The following is a 19,019-nucleotide window of genomic DNA, read 5'->3' as shown; positions in this document are numbered from 1 at the left end:
AAGGGGGAGGGAATCTATGCGTGAAACCAGAGGAAATGGCCGAGGTACTAAATGAGTACTTGGCATCTGTATCCGCCAAAGAGAAGGACTTAGAACAGTACAGCACAGAACAGGCCCTTCGGCCCTCAATATTGTGCCGAGCAATGATCACCCTACTCAAGCCCACGTATCCATCCTATACCAGTAACCCAACAACCCCCATTAACATTATTTTTTAGGACACTAAGGGCAATTTAGCCTGGCCAATCCACCTAACCCGCACATCTTTGGACTGTGGGAGGAAACCGGAGCACCCGGAGGAAACCCACGCACACACGGGGAGGACGTGCAGACTCCGCACAGACAGTGCCCCAGCCAGGAATCGAACCTGGGACCCTGGAGCTGTGAAACATTGATGCTAACCACCATGCTACCGTGCTGCCCCGACTTGTTGGATGTTGAGTCTGGGGAAAGGTGTGTAGATAGTCTGAGTCACATTGAGATCAAAAAAGAGATGTTGGGCGTCTTGAAAACATTAAGGTAGATAAGTCCCCAGGGCCTAATGGGATCCACCCCAGAATACTGAGGCAGGCAAGAGAAGAAATTAATTGCTGGGGCCTTGACAGAAATCTTTGCATCCTCACTGGCTACAGGTGAGGTTCCAGAGGACTGGAGAATAGCCTGTGTTGTTCCTTTGTTTAAGAAGGGTAGCAAGGATAATCCAAGAAATTACAGGCCAGTGAGCCTTACGTCAGTGGTAGGGAAATTATTGGAAAGAATTCTTCAAAACAGGATTTACTCCCAGTTGGAAGCAAGTGGACATATTAGCAAGAGACTGTATGGTTTTGTGATGATGAGGCCATGTCTCACAAACATAATTGAGTTTTTCGAGGAAGTGACGAAAATGATTGAAGGTCAGGCAGTGGATGTTGTCTAAATGGACTTCAGTGAGACCTTTGACAAGGTCCCTCATGGCAGACTGGTGCTAAAGGTGAAGTCACACGGGATCAGAGGCGAGCTGGCAAGATGGATACAGAACTAGCTCGATGGATAGAAGACAGAGGGTAGCAGTGGAAGGGTGCTTTTATGCATGGAGGGCTGTAGGGATCAGTGCTGGGACCGTTGCTGTTTGTAATGTATAAATGATTTGTAGGAAAATGTAATTGGTTTACGGAGGACACAAAGGTTGGTGGATTGCAGATAGCGATGAGGACTGTCAGAGGATACAGCAGGATATAGATCGGTTGGAGACTTGGGCAGAGAGATGGCAGACGGAGTTTAATCGGGACAAATGTGAGGTGATGCATTTTGGAAGGTCTAATACAGGTGGGAAATATACAGTGAATGGTAGAATCCTTAAGAGTATTGACAGGCAGAGGGGTCTGGGTGTACAGGCCCACAGGTCACTAAAAGTGGCAATGCAGGTGGAGAAGGTAGTCAAGAAGGCATAGGGCATGCTTGCCTCATCGGCCGGGGCATTGAATATAAAAATTGGCAAGTCATGCTGCAGAATAGAATTCTGGTTGCCACATACCAGAAGGATGTGGAGGCTTTCAGGAGGGTGCAGAGGAGGTTTATCAGGATGGTGCCTGGTATGGAGGTCATTAGCTATGAGGAGAGGTTGGATAAACTTGGTTTGTTCTCACTGGAGCGACGGAGGTTGAGGGCGATGTGATCGAAGTCTACAAAATAATGAAGGGAGTGGACAAGAGTGGATAACCGGAAGCTTTTTCCCAGGGTGGAGGGGCCAATTATTTAGGGACATATGTTTCAGGTGGGAGGGGCAAAGTTTAGAGGAGATGTAAGTTTTTTAAACAGAGTGTAGTGGGTCCCTGGAATTCGCTGTCGGAGGAGGTGGTGGAAGCAGGGACGATGTGACATTTAAGGGGCATTTTGACAAATACAAGAATAGAATGGGAATAGAGGGATACGGACCCCGGAAGTTTGGAAAATTCTAGTTTAGACGGGCAGCATGTTCCACGCAGGATTGGAGGGCCGAAGGGCCTGTTCCTGTGCTGTACTTTACTTTAGTAAGAAGTCTTACAACATCAGGTTAAAGTTCAACAGGTTTGTTTCAAATCAATAGCTTTTGGAGCACTGCTCCTTCCTCAGGTGTACTTTTCTTTGTTATTTGTTAATGTCAGCCCACACCTTGGTGATACGAAGATTGGGGATGGTCAACGGTTGACCGTCTCACAACATCCTGGTACTGGGTTTTTAAAAATGCCTCCTCTACCGTGCACACACTTGGGAGTCCAATCCTGTACTCCCTTTTACATGAAGAGTACAAACTACTTGGCTAGTTCAGTGGATAGAAAGGAATAAATTATGAGGACAGGTTGGAGAAATTTAGCTTGTATTCCCTTGAGTTTAAAAGATTTGATATGACAAATGTTGCTTCCACAGTGTGTCTTTAACCTGTATGTGGTGGACAAATTACCGTGAACCAACTTTGTTTCATCAAATAGTATTTATTCACACTCACATAATGTTACAGTTAATCAGTCACACCATAGGGGCAGCACGGTAGCATGGTGGTTAGCATAAATGCTTCACAGCTCCAGGGTCCCAGGTTCGATTCCCGGCTGGGTCACTGTCTGTGTGGAGTCTGCACGTCCTCCCCGTGTGTGCGTGGGTTTTCTCCGGGTGCTCCGGTTTCCTCCCACAGTCCAAAGATGTGTGGGTTAGGTGGATTGGCCATGATAAATTGCCCGTAGTGGCCTAAAAAGTAAGGTTAAGGGGAGGTTGTTGGGTTACGGGTATAGGGTGGATACATGGGTTTGAGTAGGGTGATCATTGCTCGGCACAACATCGAGGGCCGAAGGGCCTGTTCTGTGCTGTACTGTTCTATGTTCTATATAACACAGATTATTTTACAGAATACTAAAGTACTAGACCTTAACTTTAGAGTGACTAGCAAGCACCAGACAGATATTGGCTTTTAACTGTGTGCTGAACCCTGTAGTCCTCAATGTCCGGTCCTTGGTCTGCTCTGTCTCTGATCTTCCTTGCGATGGTCCTCCTCGTGTTGGCCGGTGAAGATCACGGTTGTTTCGTTGCTACTGCAGCGAGAGATTCTATGGTGGTGCAGCATATTTTACCTTCAGGGATCTCGCGCCCCTTTTAGGCAGTCTCTGGGTTATTGCCAATCAATTTATCAGGGCTCGATAACCCTGATCGATCAAGTCCAATCAGGAGCTGCCACATTGATTTCGGGGTGGGTACTCAGTGGCCATGCCTGTAAGTGTTGGGGCAGGGAAGGCCCTTCCAAATAAGGAGTTTAGGTGCTGCTGTGTCTGGTAAACAAGTGTGATTGACTGGACAGTTATATTGTTCCTGGAGATGGCCTTTCACCTGCGTATTGCAATCTAGCCTGCAGCTTGCTCATCAATATTTCTTTAAACTGCAGCCTGCTTGTCCTTTACTTTGCTAAATTTCCCAGCATCCTATGCTGGACACCATCTTAGGTGGCCATTCGGCCACACAAATGTGTTGAAAGGCAGCACAGTGGTTAGCACTGCTGTATCCCAGGTTAAAATCTGGCCTTGGGTTTCCTCCGGGTGCTCCGGTTTCCTTCCACAGTCCAAAGATGTGCAGGTTAGGTCAATTGGCCAAGCTACAATTGCCCCTTATTGTCCAGGGATGTGCGAGTTAGATGGGGTTATGGGGTTGGGGGGGGGGGGGGGGGGTCAGGTAGGGTTGTCTTTCAGAGGGTCAGTGCAGACTCGATGGGCTGAAAGGCCTCCTTCAGCACTGAAGGGATTCTATGATTCAACAGAGTAGATGGAGAGAAACTCTTCCTCTGGTAGGCCAGACCAAATCAAGCGAGCATTGTTAGTTGTAAAAATCAAGGATATAGAGGGGAAGGGCACTCATTCAATAATTAACTTGAGCATAGAAAGAAGAGACTTATTGATAATAGTGGTGTATTGTAGAGTTTGGGGCGATACATTTGTAATGTTTCACTGTGAATAAATTTAAACCTGGGCAACAATTGATTTTGTAGTTTCCTCATTCACTAACTAGATATCAGCATTTTAAACTCAACTTTCAAATTAGATCTTGGCCTTTCAGGGCAATGTCAAGAAGCATTTCTTCCATATAACAGACAGTGGAAATCTCAAACACTCGCCCACAAAAGTGGGTGAACTCTGAAGGTCAGTTGGGTCTATCAAGACTGACTGACAGATTAGTGTTGGGCGAGAGTATCAGGGTTATGCAACAAAGGCAGATACCGAGTTTAGATACAGACCAACCAGGATCAAAGTGAATGGCCGAGCAGCCGCAAGGGGGCTGAATATGTTTGAGGGAGGAATGCTTCATACTCTTGATTGTAAATCACCAATTCAGGGTTCGACGTCTTCCTGAGTGTCTGCACGGTACAGGGGCCATCGTTTAATACCCAGTATTGAGACAGTCAACTGTTGCCCATCCCCATCATTAATTGTTGTATCACAAAGATGTGGACACATTAGTAATCCTGCCACTTCTATCGTTCAGGGCTCGGTGTCGGTCAGCAGTCAACCGTTGACCATCCCCATCACCAATCTTCGTATCACCAAGGCGTGGATTGACATTAATAATCCTACCACTTCATCATTTTGTACATGGTGTTATCTTTATGAGATATCACAATGGAAACTTTGTAGAAAGATTTACAATGAGAAAGCTGTTTAGTTGTGTGAATGCCAGGCAGCAGTAAATCAGCTGGTGGAAAGTATACTTCACCCTGGTCAGTGTTCTCTGTGAAATGTACTTGTGGTGTCAGATTTTCATACTGAGGTAATGGTACAAAAATTTGCAGTCCTGTCATTCAGGAATTAATTTTGAGAGATTGGGGCACAACAGGAAACAATATTAGTAAATTATAATTTGTAAACCTGGCTCCGTAAACTTGAACAAACAAAGAACAATACAGCACAGAAACAGGCCCTTCCGCCCTACAAAGTGCGCCGACCATGGTACCTGCCTAAACTAAAACCGTATGCACTTACGGAGTCCTTGTCCCTCCATTCTCACCCTATTCATATATTTGTCTAAAAGCCCCTTAAATGCCCTATCGTACCTGCTCCCACCACCTCCCCAGGCAGCACGTTTCATATATGTACCACCCTCTGTGTATAAAAAAAACTTGCCTCGCACATCTGTTCTAGACTTTTCCCCACGCACTTTAAACCTATGTCCCCTAGTACTTGGCTCTCCTACCCTAGGAAAGAGCATCTGACTATTCACTCTGACCATGCCACTCATAATTTGTAGACCTCTATCAGGTCGCCTTTCAACCTCCATCTTTCCAGTGAGAACTAACCGGGTTTATCTAACCTCTCCTCATAACTTATGCCCTCCATACCAGGCAACATCTTAGTAAACTGCTTCTGTACCCCCTCCAAAGCATCCACATCCTTCTGGTAGTGTGGCGACCAGAATTGTACACAATATTCCAAATGAGGCCTAACTAAGGTCCTGTACAGCTGCAACATGACTTGCCAATTTTTATATTCAATGCCCTGACCGATGAAAACCAGCATGCTGTATGCCTTCTTGACCACCTTATCCACATGCGTTGCCACTTTCAGTGATCGGTGGTCATGCACGCCCAGATCTCTCTGCCTGTCAGTACTCGCAAGAGTTCTACCATTTATTGTGTAATCCCTACACACATTGGACCTTCCAAAGTGCATTACCTCACACTTTTATCCGGATTAAACTCCATCTGCCATTTCTCCGCCCAAGACTCCAACCAGTTTATATCCTGCTGTATCCACTGACAATCCTCTTCACTATCCGCAACTCCACCAATTTTTATGTCGTCTGCGAACTTACTAATCAGACCAGCCACATTTTCTTCCAAATCACCCTTCTATTGTTGCTCTCTGTCTTCTGTGCCCAAGCCAGTTCTGTATCCAACAGGCCAGCTCTCCTCTGATCCCATGTGACTTCACCCTTTGTACCAGTCTGCCATGAGGTACCTTGTCAAAGACTTTACTGAAGTCCATGTATACAACATCTACTGCCTTTCCCTCATCTATCATCTTTGTCACTACCAATTCCGCTACCTGGGGATCCAAATAGAGGGGGGGGGGGGGTAAAAATAATGTTAGGATCCCAAAGAAGGTCCTACAAAAAACAAAATTCTGCCACTGGGCGGCAACAGCCGAGCGAGTAAGGGGATGGATCCAGGAGCCAGAGGCCGAGTGGGTGCGTGCGGAGGAGGCCTCCTGCATGGGGACCTCCCTCCGGGCCCTCGCCACGGCAGCACTCCATCCCCACCCAAAAATACTCCAGCAGCCCAGTGGTGACAGCCACCCTCCAATCCTGGAACCAACTGCGGCAGCAATTTGGCCTGACCAAAATGTTCAACAAGGCTCCCATCTGCAACAACCATAGGATCACACCAGCACTGACTGACGTCACCTTCAAAAGGTGGAGGCAGGACGGAGGCCTCACGGTAGCATGGTGGTTAGCATCAATGCTTCACAGCTCCAGGGTCCCAGGTTCGATTCCCGGCTGGGTCACTGTCTGTGTGGAGTCTGCACGTCCTCCCCGTGTGTGCGTGGGTTTCCTCCGGGTGCTCCGGTTTCCTCCCACAGTCCAAAGATGTGCGGGTTAGGTGGATTGGCCATGCTAAATTGCCCGTAGTGTAAGGTTAATGGGGGGATTGTTGGGTTACGGGTATACGGGTTACGTGGGTTTAAGTGGGGTGATCATTGCTCGGCACAACATTGAGGGCCGAAGGGCCTGTTCTGTGCTGTACTGTTCTATTCTATAGACACGGACGGCAGGATCGCAACACTGGACGAACTGACAGAAATTTCGGCTAGCCAGGGGGAACGAGCTACGGTATCTGCAGCTCAAAAACTTCTTACGAAAGGAGACAAGGACGTACCCACAACCGCCACGACAGACACTACTGGAACACCTACTGGACGCAAGTATCCTAGAGAAAGGGAACTGTAGCGACATGTATGACCGACTGGTAGAAAGGGACGACATCGTACTGGACGCAACAGGAAAGAAATGGGAGGATGACCTGGGGATTGAGATAGGGTGGGGACTCTGGAGCGCAGCACTGCATAGGGTCAACTCCACCTCCACGTGCGCAAGGCTCAGCCTGACGCAACTAAAAGTGGTACATAGAGCCCACTTAACAAGAAACCGTATGAGTAGGTTCTTCCCGGAGGTGGAGGACGGTGCCAAAGAGGCCCGGCCAACCACGCCCACATGTTCTGGTCTTGCCCCAGACTTGTGGAGTACTGGACAGCCTTCTTCGAGGCTATGTCCAAAGTGAGGGTGAGGGTGGAGCCATGCCCGATAGTGGCGGTCTTCGGGGTTTCAGACCAGCCAGATCTATTCCTGGGGAGGAGAGCAGACGCCCTTGCCTTTGCCTCCCTGATCGCCCGCCATAGAATCCTGTTTGGCTGGCGGTCAGCAGCACCACCCAGAGCTGCAGACTGGCTGTCCGACCTCTCGGAATCTCTTCAAATGGAGAAAATCAAATTCGCCATTCGAGGGTCAGACGACGGCTTCCACAGAACGTGGGAGCCATTCATGCAATTGTTCCGGGACCTGTTTGTGGCCAACGAACAAGAGGAAGAATAGTCGGGTGGCCAAGAATCAGGGGAAAATGGACGGAAATCGGGGGAAGGTAGTCGGGGGGGGGGGGCGGGGGCTGGGGCTACGGGTTCGTTATGGGGGTTTGTTCTCATGGTTTTACACTTATTTCTTTTTTGTGTTAATTTATTGTTTTTGTATTGGAGGGGAGGGGTTACTGTTTTTCTCTGTTGTGATAAAATTTGTTGTTGAAAACTTGAATAAAAATTATTCCAAAAAAAAAGGAAGGACAAAGCCACAAGAGACAGTCTGATGGCAAGCTAAGGCCCAAAACCAAATTGTAAATAAATGCCTATAAACATGTGCCTCGGCCATATTGGGGAATGTAAAATATGTATGCCGGTTAAAGGGGGTGGCCACAGTTGTTATTATGAAGATGCTTACCTGTAAATATACATGTTAGTTTTTGCGTGTTTTTTTTTCTAATAATTTGTTGGATATAAAATATGAAAACTCAATAAAAAACATTTCCAAAAAAAATCTTTTTCACTTCCTTGAAAAACTCAATCAAATTAATGAGGCACGGCCTCCCCTTCACAAAACCATGCTGTCCATCACTAATAAGTCCATTTGCTTCCAAATGTGAGTAAATCCTATCTCCAAGAATCTTTTCCAATAATTTCCCCACCACTGACGTAAGGCTAACCGGCCTATAATTTCCTGGATTATCCCTGCTGCTCTTCTTAAACAATGGAACAACATTGGCTACTCTCCAGTCCTCTGGAACTTCACCTGTAGCCAATGAGGATACAAAGATTACTGTTAAGGCCCCAGCAATTTCCTCCCTTGCCTCCCTCAGCATTCTGAGGTAGATCCCATCAGGCTCTGAGGAATTATCTACTGTATCGCTTTTAAAGATGCCCAACACCTCTTCTTTCTAAATATCAACATGAATCAAATATCTTCACACTCTACCCTATACTCCTCATCCACCAAGTCCTTCTCTTTGGTGAATACTGAGGCAAAATATTCAAAGAAAAGAACAAAGAAAAATTACAGCACAGGAACAGGCCCTTCGGCCCTCCAAGCCTGCGCCAATCCAGATCCTCTATCTAAAACTGTCGCCTATTTTCTAAGGATCTGTATCCCAAACATTCATTTAGTATATCTCCCATTTCCTCTTGTTCCATACATAGATTCCCTCCAATATCCTTGAAGGACCAACCCTTTCTCTGGCTACCCTCTTGCTCTTTACATATGTATAAAACACCTTCGGATTTTCCTTAATCCTGTTTGCCAGCGACATTTCATGGTCCCTTTTAGCCTTCCTAACACCTACCTTAAGTTCCTTCCTACTTCATACTCTTCAAGGGCTTCATCTGTCCTAAGCCTTTTAGACCTTACAAATGCTTCCTTTGTTTTGACTAGGTTCATAATATCCCTCATTATCCAGGGTTCTCTAAACTTACCACCCTTAACTTTCGTCCTCACAAGTACATGCCGGTCCTGAATTCTAATCGACTGATATTTGAAAGCCTCCCACATGAACTGAGAACACACCAATAGGTGTAATTCGAGAACTAGTCCTTCCAAACTTGAATTGGATCTGGATGTCTCACTTTGAGCTGCAAACAAACTGGAACACAGTACTGATGGATTCAGGTCCATCGCTGTGTCACAATAGGATGCAGTACTGATGGATTCAGGTCCATCGCTATATCACAGTGTGGTACAGCACTGATAGATTCAGGTCCATTGCTGCATTACAGTGGGATACAGTACTGATGGATTCGGGTCCATTGCCGCATTACAGTGGGATACAGTACTGATGGTTTCAGGTCCATTGCTGATTACAATGGGGTAGAGTACTGATGGATTGAGGTCCATTGCTATATCACAGTGGGGTACAATACTGATGGATTCAGATCCATCGCTATATCAGTGTGGTACAGTACTGATAGATTCAGGTCCATTGCTGCATTACAGTGGGATACAGTAATGATGGTTTCAGGTCCATTGCTGATTACAATTGGGTAGAGTACTGATGGATTCAGGTCCATCGCTGTACAATAGTGCAGTAAGAAGTCTTACAACACCAGGTTAAAGTCCAACAGGTTTGTTTCAAACACGAGCTTTCGGAGCACGGCTCCTTCTTCACCTGAAGAAGGAGCCGTGCTCCGAAAGCTCGTGTTTGAAACAAACCTGTTGGACTTTAACCTGGTGTTGTAAGACTTCTTACTGTGCTCACCCCAGTCCAACGCCGGCATCTCCACATCATGTACAATAGTGGATTTGGATTTAGATTTATTGTCATGTATACTGAGGTACAGTGAAAAGTATTGTCCTGCGTGCAGTCCAGGCAGATTGTTCCATACATGAAAAACATAAGACATACGATAAATACACTATGTAAATACACAGACATAGACATGGAGTGAAGCATATGAAGTGTAGTGCTACCACAGTAAAGAGTATGCGCAGTTCAGTCCATAGGGAGGGCCATTCAGGAGTCTGGTAATAGCGGGGAAGAAGTTGTTTTTGAATCTGTTGGTGCGTGTTCTCAGACTTGCATATCTTCTGCCCTATACAAGAGATTGGAAAAGAGAATAATCAGGATGGGAGGGGTCTTTGATTATACAGCCCGCTTTCCCAAGGCAGCAGGAGGTGCAGAGAGTGTCAATGGATGGGAGGCTGGTTTGTGTGATTGGCATGGTTATGTTCACAACTCTCTGTAATTTCTTACAGTCTTGGGCCGAGCAGCTGCCATTCCAGGCTGTGGTGCAGCCAGATAGGATACTTTCTATGGTGCATCTGTAAAAATTGTCAAGAGTCAATGTGGACATGCTGAATTTCTTTAGTTTCCTGAGGAAATATAGGCGCTGTTGCGCTTTCTTGGTCATAGCATCAACATGGGTGGACCGGGACAGATTGTTGGTGATGTGTACAGCCAGGAATTTGTAGCTGAGAACCATCTCCACCTATGCACCATTACTACAGACACGGGTGTGTATACCACTTCACTCCCTGAAGTCGATGACCAGTTCTTTAGTATTGCTGATTTTGAGGGAGAGATTGTTGTCGTTGCACCATGCCACTTGTTCGTGTCATCAGCAAAGGTGGCTTTGGAGCCGAATTTTGCCACACAGTCATATGTGTCTAAGGAGTATAGTAGGGTACTAAGTACACAGCCTTGCGGCACACGGTATTGAGGACTATTGTGGAGGAGGTGTCGTTGTTTATCCTTACTGATTATGGTCTGTGGGTCAGGAAGTCGAGGATCCAATTGCAGAGGGAGGAACCAAGTCCTAGGTTCTGGAGTTTGAATATGAGCTTGGCTGGGATTATCATACCGTACATTATCAAGACCACTATCATACCAGTGCCAAAGAAGAACCAGGCAAAGTGCCTGAACCACTACTGTCCGGTGGCCTTGACATCGATCATTATGAAAATACGGCATCTTAGGAAACATCTTTATATTTGAAACATTTTATTGTAGGAATGTTTGTAATGTATTCTCCTACGGTCTTGTCTGCTGTGTAACTTGATCCATTTTGTACTGATGCACAGGAGGCAATTCCTCGAAATCCAGAGAGAAGAAGGAAACCATCTAGTCTCTCATCAGCAAGTCAGTGGACACCGAGCCCTGATTGGGTGAGTAGTTAGTGGCCATTGAACCCTGATTGGGTGAGTAGTCAGTGGACGCTGATTCCTGATTGGGTGAGTAGTTAGTGGACATCGAACCCTGATTGGGTGAGTAGTCAGTGGACGCTGATTCCTGATTGGGTGAGTAGTCAGTGGACGCTGATTCCTGATTGGGTGAGTAGTTAGTGGACATCGAACCCTGATTGGGTGAGTAGTCAGTGGACGCTGATTCCTGATTGGGTGAGTAGTCAGTGGACACCGAACCCTGATTGGATGAGTTGGCAGTGGATATGGCACAAGGAGGTGATGAGGGTTTTGGCAAAGGCAGGTATCATGACCGGTACAGGGTTGGAGGGCCGAAGGGCCTGTGCCTGTGCTGTATTGCATTGTTCTTTGGACTTGGAGCTCTGACTGGGTGAGTAGTCAACTGACTGGTGGACTATTCCATCATGAGGGAATATCTTGGAGAAGCCACCATATTCCTCCTATCCCTCTCAGTGGCCCAGGGGTGGTGACCAAGTGGAACATCTCTGATTGGTTCCCATGCTGTAATCCTCCATTTCACAGATTGAACCTGTGACTACTTTGCTTTGTGCGGCACCATACAACTCAACTCCATTCAGTGAATGTGAGTGACCAGTGATTCTGCTGCATTCAACTCTTATCCATTTTTGCCTCATATGAAACAGTGTTTAGTGGTTAAGAATGGCGGTGCTTAATGGGATTTCAGTGGTGTTCATTCCTGGCCCCAGAACCAGTGGAGCTGAATTGAAGGAAAAGATGGAAAGGGGAGGAAGGTTGAGCGCTACACAATAACTGCGAAAATGTATCCAATGTGAAACTGTCTCACAGAGCGGAATATTCTAGGTCATAGAGTCATAAATGTTTGCAGCATGGAAACAGACCCTTTGGCCCAGCTTGTCCATGCCGCCCAGTTTCTATCACTAAGCTAGTCCCACTTGCCCGCATTTGGCCCATATCCTTCTATACCCACCCTGCCCATGTATCTGTCTAACTACTTTTTAAAGACAAAATTGTACCCGCCTCTATCACTGCCTCTGGCAGCCCGTTCCAGATGCTCACCACCCTCTGTGTGAAGAAATTTCCCCTCTGGTCTCTTGTATCTCTCCCCTCTCACCGTAAACCTATTCTCTCTAGTTCTAGACTCCTCTACCTTTGGGAAAAGATGTCGACTACCTACCTTATCTGTTCTCCTCATTAATTGATAGGCCTCTGTAAGATCTCAGCCTCCTACGAACCAGGCAAAAAAAGTCCCAGCCTCTCTAGGTGACCTCAAAATTCATCCAGCAATTTAGTTGCTGTCCTCCAGCAGTGGCCCCAGCACCTGCGTCAGCTACTCTCACAGGCGTGCCCTGCCGACATTCACCATCAAAGCTCGTACATGAAGACTGAGCCCCAGAGGAACCTATCAGGGCTATGGACTTGTCCTTCAGCATGAGCCTGAGCCTGCAGGAGAGGAGAGGAACATCTGAAAACAGAAGACAATAACCAGAGACCAAGTGGCTGTCTTTATTCTGTCTTGTTTAAGCTTGGAGTTTGCATGAGCCTTGTTTCTTTAACATTCTCTCGAACAGGTTAAAGCCAGAAAGTGCTATTTTTCTGAATGGAATATTGTTTGTTGTTAATATATGTGCTTTATGTGGTCACTGGGGCTGTTTGTCTATTTGTTGCAACTACGTTACCTTAACAAGAATGCTGGAACATCAGGTGGAAGAGCGCATTTTCAGAGTCGGTAAAGGCCACTTGACCTCACCAAATCCCTCAGCCCACCTCATCCCCACCTCACCAAATCCCTCAGCCCACCTCACCAAATCCCTCAGCCCACCTCACCAAATCCCTCAGCCCACCTCACCAAATCCCTCAGCCCACCTCACCAAATCCCTCAGCCCACCTCACCAAATCCCTCGCCCCACCTCACCAAATCCCTCGCCCCACCCCACCAAATCCCACAGCCCACCTCCAAATCCCACAGCCCACCTCCAAATCCCTCAGCCCACCTCACCAAATCCCTCAGCCCACCTCCAAATCCCTCACCAAATCCCCCACACCACCTCACCAAATCCCTCACACTCCACCTCACTAAATCCCACACTCCACCTCACCAAATCCCTCACCCCACCTCACAAAATCCCTCACCCCCACTTCACCAAATCCCTCAACCCTACTTCACCAAATCCCTCAACCCTCACCTACCCACCTCACCGAATCCCTCACCCCTACCTACCCACATCACTATATTCTCCTCCTCCACCTATCCACCTCACCATATTCCTCCCCTCCACCTACTCACCTCACTATATCCCTTCCCTCCACCTACCTATCTCACCAGACCCCTCCCCTCCACCGACCTACCCACCTCACCTATCCCCCACTCCATCTGCCCACCTCATCATATTCCGTATCCCTGCTTCCGATATCCTTCACCCCTCCACTTTCTCATCATATCCCTCACTTCCCACTGAAATTTCCAGGCCATTCTCACCACTTTCCTCAATCCTGCTTTGTCCAGAAATCTATTTAAATGTCCCATAATCCCATTAATGCATATCACTACATTGTCTTTCCTGGTAACATATTGTCTAAATCAATTACTCATTGGGTGTAAAACCCCTGACTCCCCAATACAACAGCAAAATTCTGCAGATATTGGAAATCTGAGCGAATTACAGAAAGTGCTGGAAATTCTCAACTGGTTTGGCAGCATCTGTGGTGAAAGAAACAGAGTTAATGTTTCCGGTTGATCACCTTTCAACATAACTGGAAAATGTTGGAATCAACAGTGGAACAAGATGAAACTCTCCATTGCGTCATACCTGGCACAAAGGAAAATGGTTGTGGTGGCTGGAAGTCAAACATCTCCATTTTAGGACATCACTGCAGGAGTCTCTCAGGGTAGTGTCCAAGGCCCAACCATCTTCAGCTGCTTCAACAATGACCTTTCTTCCATCATAAGGTCAGAAGTGGGGATGTTCGCGGATGATTGCACAATTCACGACTCCTCAGATGCTGAAGCAGTTCATGTCCAATTGCATCAAGACCTAGTATGGTAGCAGAGTGGTTAGCACAGTTGCTTCACAGCTCTGGGGTCCCACGTTCACTTCCTGGCTTGGGTCACTGTCTGTGCCGGGTCTCCACGTTATTCCCTTGTTTGTGTGGGTTTCCTCCCACAATCCAAAGATGAGCAGGTTAGGTGGATTGGCCAGGCTAAATTGCCCTTAGTGTCCAAAAATAAAAGGTTTGGTGGGGTTACTGGGTTACGGGGATAGGGTGGAGGTGTGGGCTTAAGTGGGTTGCTTTTTCCAAAGGCTGGTGCCGACTCGATGGGCCGAATGGCCTCATTCTGCACTGTAAATTCTATGAATTATGACACATCTAGGCTTGGACTGACAAGTGGTAATTAATATTCGTGTCACACAATTGCCAGACAATGCCCGTCTCCATCAAGAGACATTATAACCATTTTCTCTTGTCATTCAATAGTTTTTTTTAAATTTAAAAAGTACCCAATTCATTTTTTCCAAATGAGGGGCAATTTAGCATGGCCAATCCACCTACCTTGCACATCTTTGGGTTGTGGGTGCGAAACCCATGTAAACTCGGGGAGAATGTGCAAACTCCACACAGACAGTGACTCAGAGCCGGGATCGAACCTGGGACGTGGGCGCTGTGAGGCAGCAGTGCTAACCACTGCACCATTGTCATTCAATAGTATTACCATCACTGAATTCCCCACTATCAACATCTGGGGGTCGGGGGGTGGTTGTTGACCAGAAACGGAACTGGACCAGCCATGTAAATACTGTGTCTGCAAGAGCAGGTCAAAGGCTAGGAATCCTGTGGCAAATAACTCAACTCCTGTCTCTCCAAACCCTTTCTCCCATCTATAAGGCACAGGAGTGTGATGGAATACTCCCCGCTTGCTTGGCTGAGTGCAGCTCCAACAATACTCAGAAGCTCAACACTATCCCGGGCAAAGCAGCCCACTTGATTGGCAACTCTTGCACAAACATTCACTCCCTCCACCTCTGATACACTGTGGCAACCGTGTGTGCCTTCTACAAGATGCACTGCAGGAGCTCACCAAGGTTCCTTAGGCCGCAACTTCCAAACCTGCGAAGGATAAGGACAGCAGACAAATGGGAACACCTCCACAAGTTCCCCTCCAAGCCACTCAATGCCTGACTTGGAAATATATCACAGTTCCTTTGTTCCAGCTTTGACAAAGGGTCATCTGGACTCAATGTTAGCTCTTTTCTCTCCCAATAGATGCTGCCAGACCTGCTGAGATTTTCCAGCATTTTCTCTTTGGTTACAGTTCCTTCACTATCGCTGGGTCAGAAACCTGGAACTTTCACCCTAACATAGACTTGCACCACATGGACTGCAGCGGTTCAAGAAGGCAGTTCACCACCACCCTCTCAAGGGAAATTTGGGATGGACAATAAATGCTGGCCGAACCAGTGATGCTCATATCTCATGAATTAATAATTTAAAGAAATCTGGATTTGCAAATTTGCCCATCTGGACTCCAATTATCCCTATCTGAGTTTCCCATTGGTCTACACTGGTCTATTTTCGGGTCTGAAGCAGGTATTTGGGAAAGCGTGGAGGAGGTTTTTGCATAGATGAAACTAAACTTTGTGTTGGAATTAATATGTCTTTGTGCTGAGGGGTAACCCACTACAAGCGGATAAATATTTTCCAATCTGAGCTGGGTTGGAGCAAAGGTCCAAGAGGTGGAGGGAAAGAGTGTGACCCCGTGAAATGCTGAGTCACTGGGCGTTAGTTTTTAATCAGAGCCAATGATCTTTAACCTTGTTGCCGATGCTTTGTTGACTGTCTGTCCCCAGAGTTTAACCCTTGGAGTTTGCTGTGTTCTTTAATTGTTTGTGCACGTGTGCCCTTGCATGGTACTAACCCTGCCCTCACTGTGTGTGACCTTTAACCTGCAGGTGATATCATGGAAATCCAAACTCCCCCTACAAACAATTATGCGCCTGTTGCAGGTGCTGGTCCCACAAGTGGAGAAGATCTGCATTGACAAGTAAGCATGGGCACTAACAATAGTGGCTGCAGGATGGCAATCTCTGGCTTCTCACGCTACTCAGAGATGTAATTAGAAAATCATTGCTTGACGAGAGGCGGCAGCATGAATGTCTCTGGTTGTTACTCCATAATGGAAAGAAATCTAAATCTTTCGTTTTGTCAAAATTCAGTTGAACCTGTCGGCTGTCATTTGATTTGGTGTTACCATGGTGATGGCTCGTATTACAGTGACTCTTTGCTTAGTAACAGCTCTGCCAATCAGCTTGATGAAATGCTAGAAAACTAGCAGCTAGGATACTCAATAGTCAGCATTGTTTGACTGCATAGAGGCAAGAGAGAACCAGATTATGTAATGGCCCATCTGATAGCTTGATGGCCAAGGCAGCACTAGACTGAACTTAAAACTGCCTGGTCCCAGGTTTGGTACTCAGTTGATGCTAACTTTTTCCCAATCAGACAGTAATCTGGGTGGTTAGACTGTACCCCGTGCCCCCAATGTAGGCAGTATGAATGTCTGTCTGTAATGATGAGGGGTGGGGTGGGGGGTGTGACGTGTGGGCTCAGGCCCTTCCTCCTCCTCGCTGCAGTTGAACATTTGTACATGGGTGCTGGGAGATGGCTACACTTCGTGTGGCAACCGACCTATTTTTGAAGAGTCAAGCTCCATCCCCTGTGCACTGTCTGGACTCGCTGTGCAAAGAGGCACACTTGGGTGAGGTATCAGTAGCTTCGGGACAAGGAGAGGTGAGAATTGAAGACAGTAAAATATAGGTTTAACATGTTGCACACCAGTGATCTGCTGCGGAGAAGAGATCATTTCATCAAGAAAATGGATTCCCATTGCATTGTCAAATGCGCCGTGACTCTAAAAGGGAAGTTGTGTGGAAAAGGAGCCCTCCTCCTTTTAAAAGGCCTTTTAAACAAATTCCAAACCAGTGAATTATTTTGTGGGATATTTTTATCTATTCATGGTTTTGGCTCCATTTGCCTGTCTTCATTTCATAATCCTTGACACTTTTGCCTCACAAAATTATCAATCTGAGTTTTGACATTTACAATTGATGGAGCAATGTCACTACCCTGGGTACAGTGCCCTGGCTGGGAAACAACGGGTGTGGGGAAGAATAAGAATTAACAAGTCTTGAAAATTGTGATCTGTTTGAATGCAGAGGACTGACCGATGAGTCGGAGATCCTGAAGTTCCTGCAGCATGGCACATTGGTGGGATTACTCCCTGTGCCACATCCGATTCTCATTCGCAAATACCAGGCCAACTCTGGTACAGCCATGTGGTTCCGCACGTACATGTGGGGAGTCATTTACTTGAGGTAAACAGCTGTTTGGTGTGTTGTCTTCCAAAGGAATGGTGTGGAACTCTCGGACTATGTTCACCTGGACACTCGTTGCAATCCAGTTTACACATCCAGTCCTCCTGGAACTTGTGTTTACTGTTTACATACGAAACACAACAGCAGGCCATTCGGACCATGCAGTTCATGCTGGTGTTTATGTTCCACTTGAGCCTCCTCCCACTTTTCCTCATCTAAATTTAACGTTAGAACCACCTTCCCCCTCAATTGTTTAAAAGTATCTGTAGCATTTGCTTCAACCGTTTGTGTGCACAGGTTCCACATTCTTACCACAATGCGTCAGGAAGATTCTGATTCCCTATTTGATTTCACAAATCTTATATTGACGGCCTCTAGTTATGCTCATCCCCACAAGAGGAACCATTCTCTCTTTAGCCACTCTATCAAAACATTCAATAGTTTTACAAACCTCTGTTTGGTCAGCCCTCAGCCTCCATTTTTCAGGAGAGAAGATTCCCAACCTGCTAATCCTTCCTGATATTTACACTCACACATTTCTGGTATCATCCTTGTAAGTTTTCTCTGTTCCTTCTCCAATGTCTCTCTATTTCTTTTTTTTATAATATGGTGACACGAATGAATTGCACTCATTGTGTCCTTTCTGTTTGTTTCCACAGGAATGTTGACCCACCCATCTGGTATGACACAGACGTGAAGCTCTTTGAAATTCAGCGGGTCTAAGGAGCCAAACTGGAAATAATGAAAACACTTGGCCAAATTTCTTTGCATTTTAATTGTCAATCTGACAGCTGGTTTCTGTACCTCTTTATCTAAACCAATCTTACCCGCTCTTCACACCCACTACTGCCACAGAGTGTGCCTGATAGGATTGTAGGCAGAGCCCATCACTGTTCGAGCCAGAAACCCCGCCCCCCACACCCGCCACAGTCACTTGCTGAATGACTGAGTGTGTGGGATGATACCCCTGAGTGAGAGAGAATTGTACCCCAACACACGTGTACTATCTGAGGTAGAATTGGTGTGTGGGATTGTACCCCAGTGCATGGGTACTGTCTGACGGAGAGGGAGTGTGTGGGATGATACCCCTGAGTGAGAGAGAATTGTACTCCAGCGCAGAGCTGATGTCTGAGACAGCAGGGGCAATAATAGAAAACCAATCTAATTTCTGGCCAGAATCTTTCCGTTAGTCAGTATTTCACCTCAATTTGTCCATGCTTTTCATTTTTCTCAATGTCAGAACTATTCGTGCACTTCACTCGTCTGACTGGTGGCTGCAACATTGGAATTATATTGTGTTAACCACACCTAAACCAGTTGAGATTTGCTCAGTTTATCTGACATTGCAGTTAAATCATTACTGTTTATATGTTGAATATCTCCACTTTTAACACTGGCTGATGTAGATGTTAAGTATAGAGTGTTTGCTATTAAACTATTTATACTTCA

General features: G+C 46.4%; 1 protein-coding gene across 1 annotated transcript in view; it reads left to right on the top strand.

The window, feature by feature from the left end:
- Nucleotides 1-19,019, top strand: part of LOC119952914 (protein HID1-like) — a 208,756-nt gene extending 189,737 nt beyond the window's left edge. Inside the window, exons 17-20 of the mRNA XM_038776544.1 lie at nt 11,101-11,184; nt 16,149-16,240; nt 17,412-17,570; nt 18,230-19,019. Coding sequence (XP_038632472.1) covers nt 11,101-11,184; nt 16,149-16,240; nt 17,412-17,570; nt 18,230-18,293 — 399 coding nt within the window. The 3' untranslated portion in view covers nt 18,294-19,019. The remainder of the gene's footprint in view (nt 1-11,100; nt 11,185-16,148; nt 16,241-17,411; nt 17,571-18,229) is intronic.

This window comes from Scyliorhinus canicula, chromosome 18, assembly GCF_902713615.1.
Source record: "Scyliorhinus canicula chromosome 18, sScyCan1.1, whole genome shotgun sequence".
Taxonomy (NCBI): domain Eukaryota; kingdom Metazoa; phylum Chordata; class Chondrichthyes; order Carcharhiniformes; family Scyliorhinidae; genus Scyliorhinus; species Scyliorhinus canicula.
The sequence above is the reverse complement of the archived record's forward strand: the minus strand, read 5'-3'. Positions and strand labels throughout refer to the sequence as shown.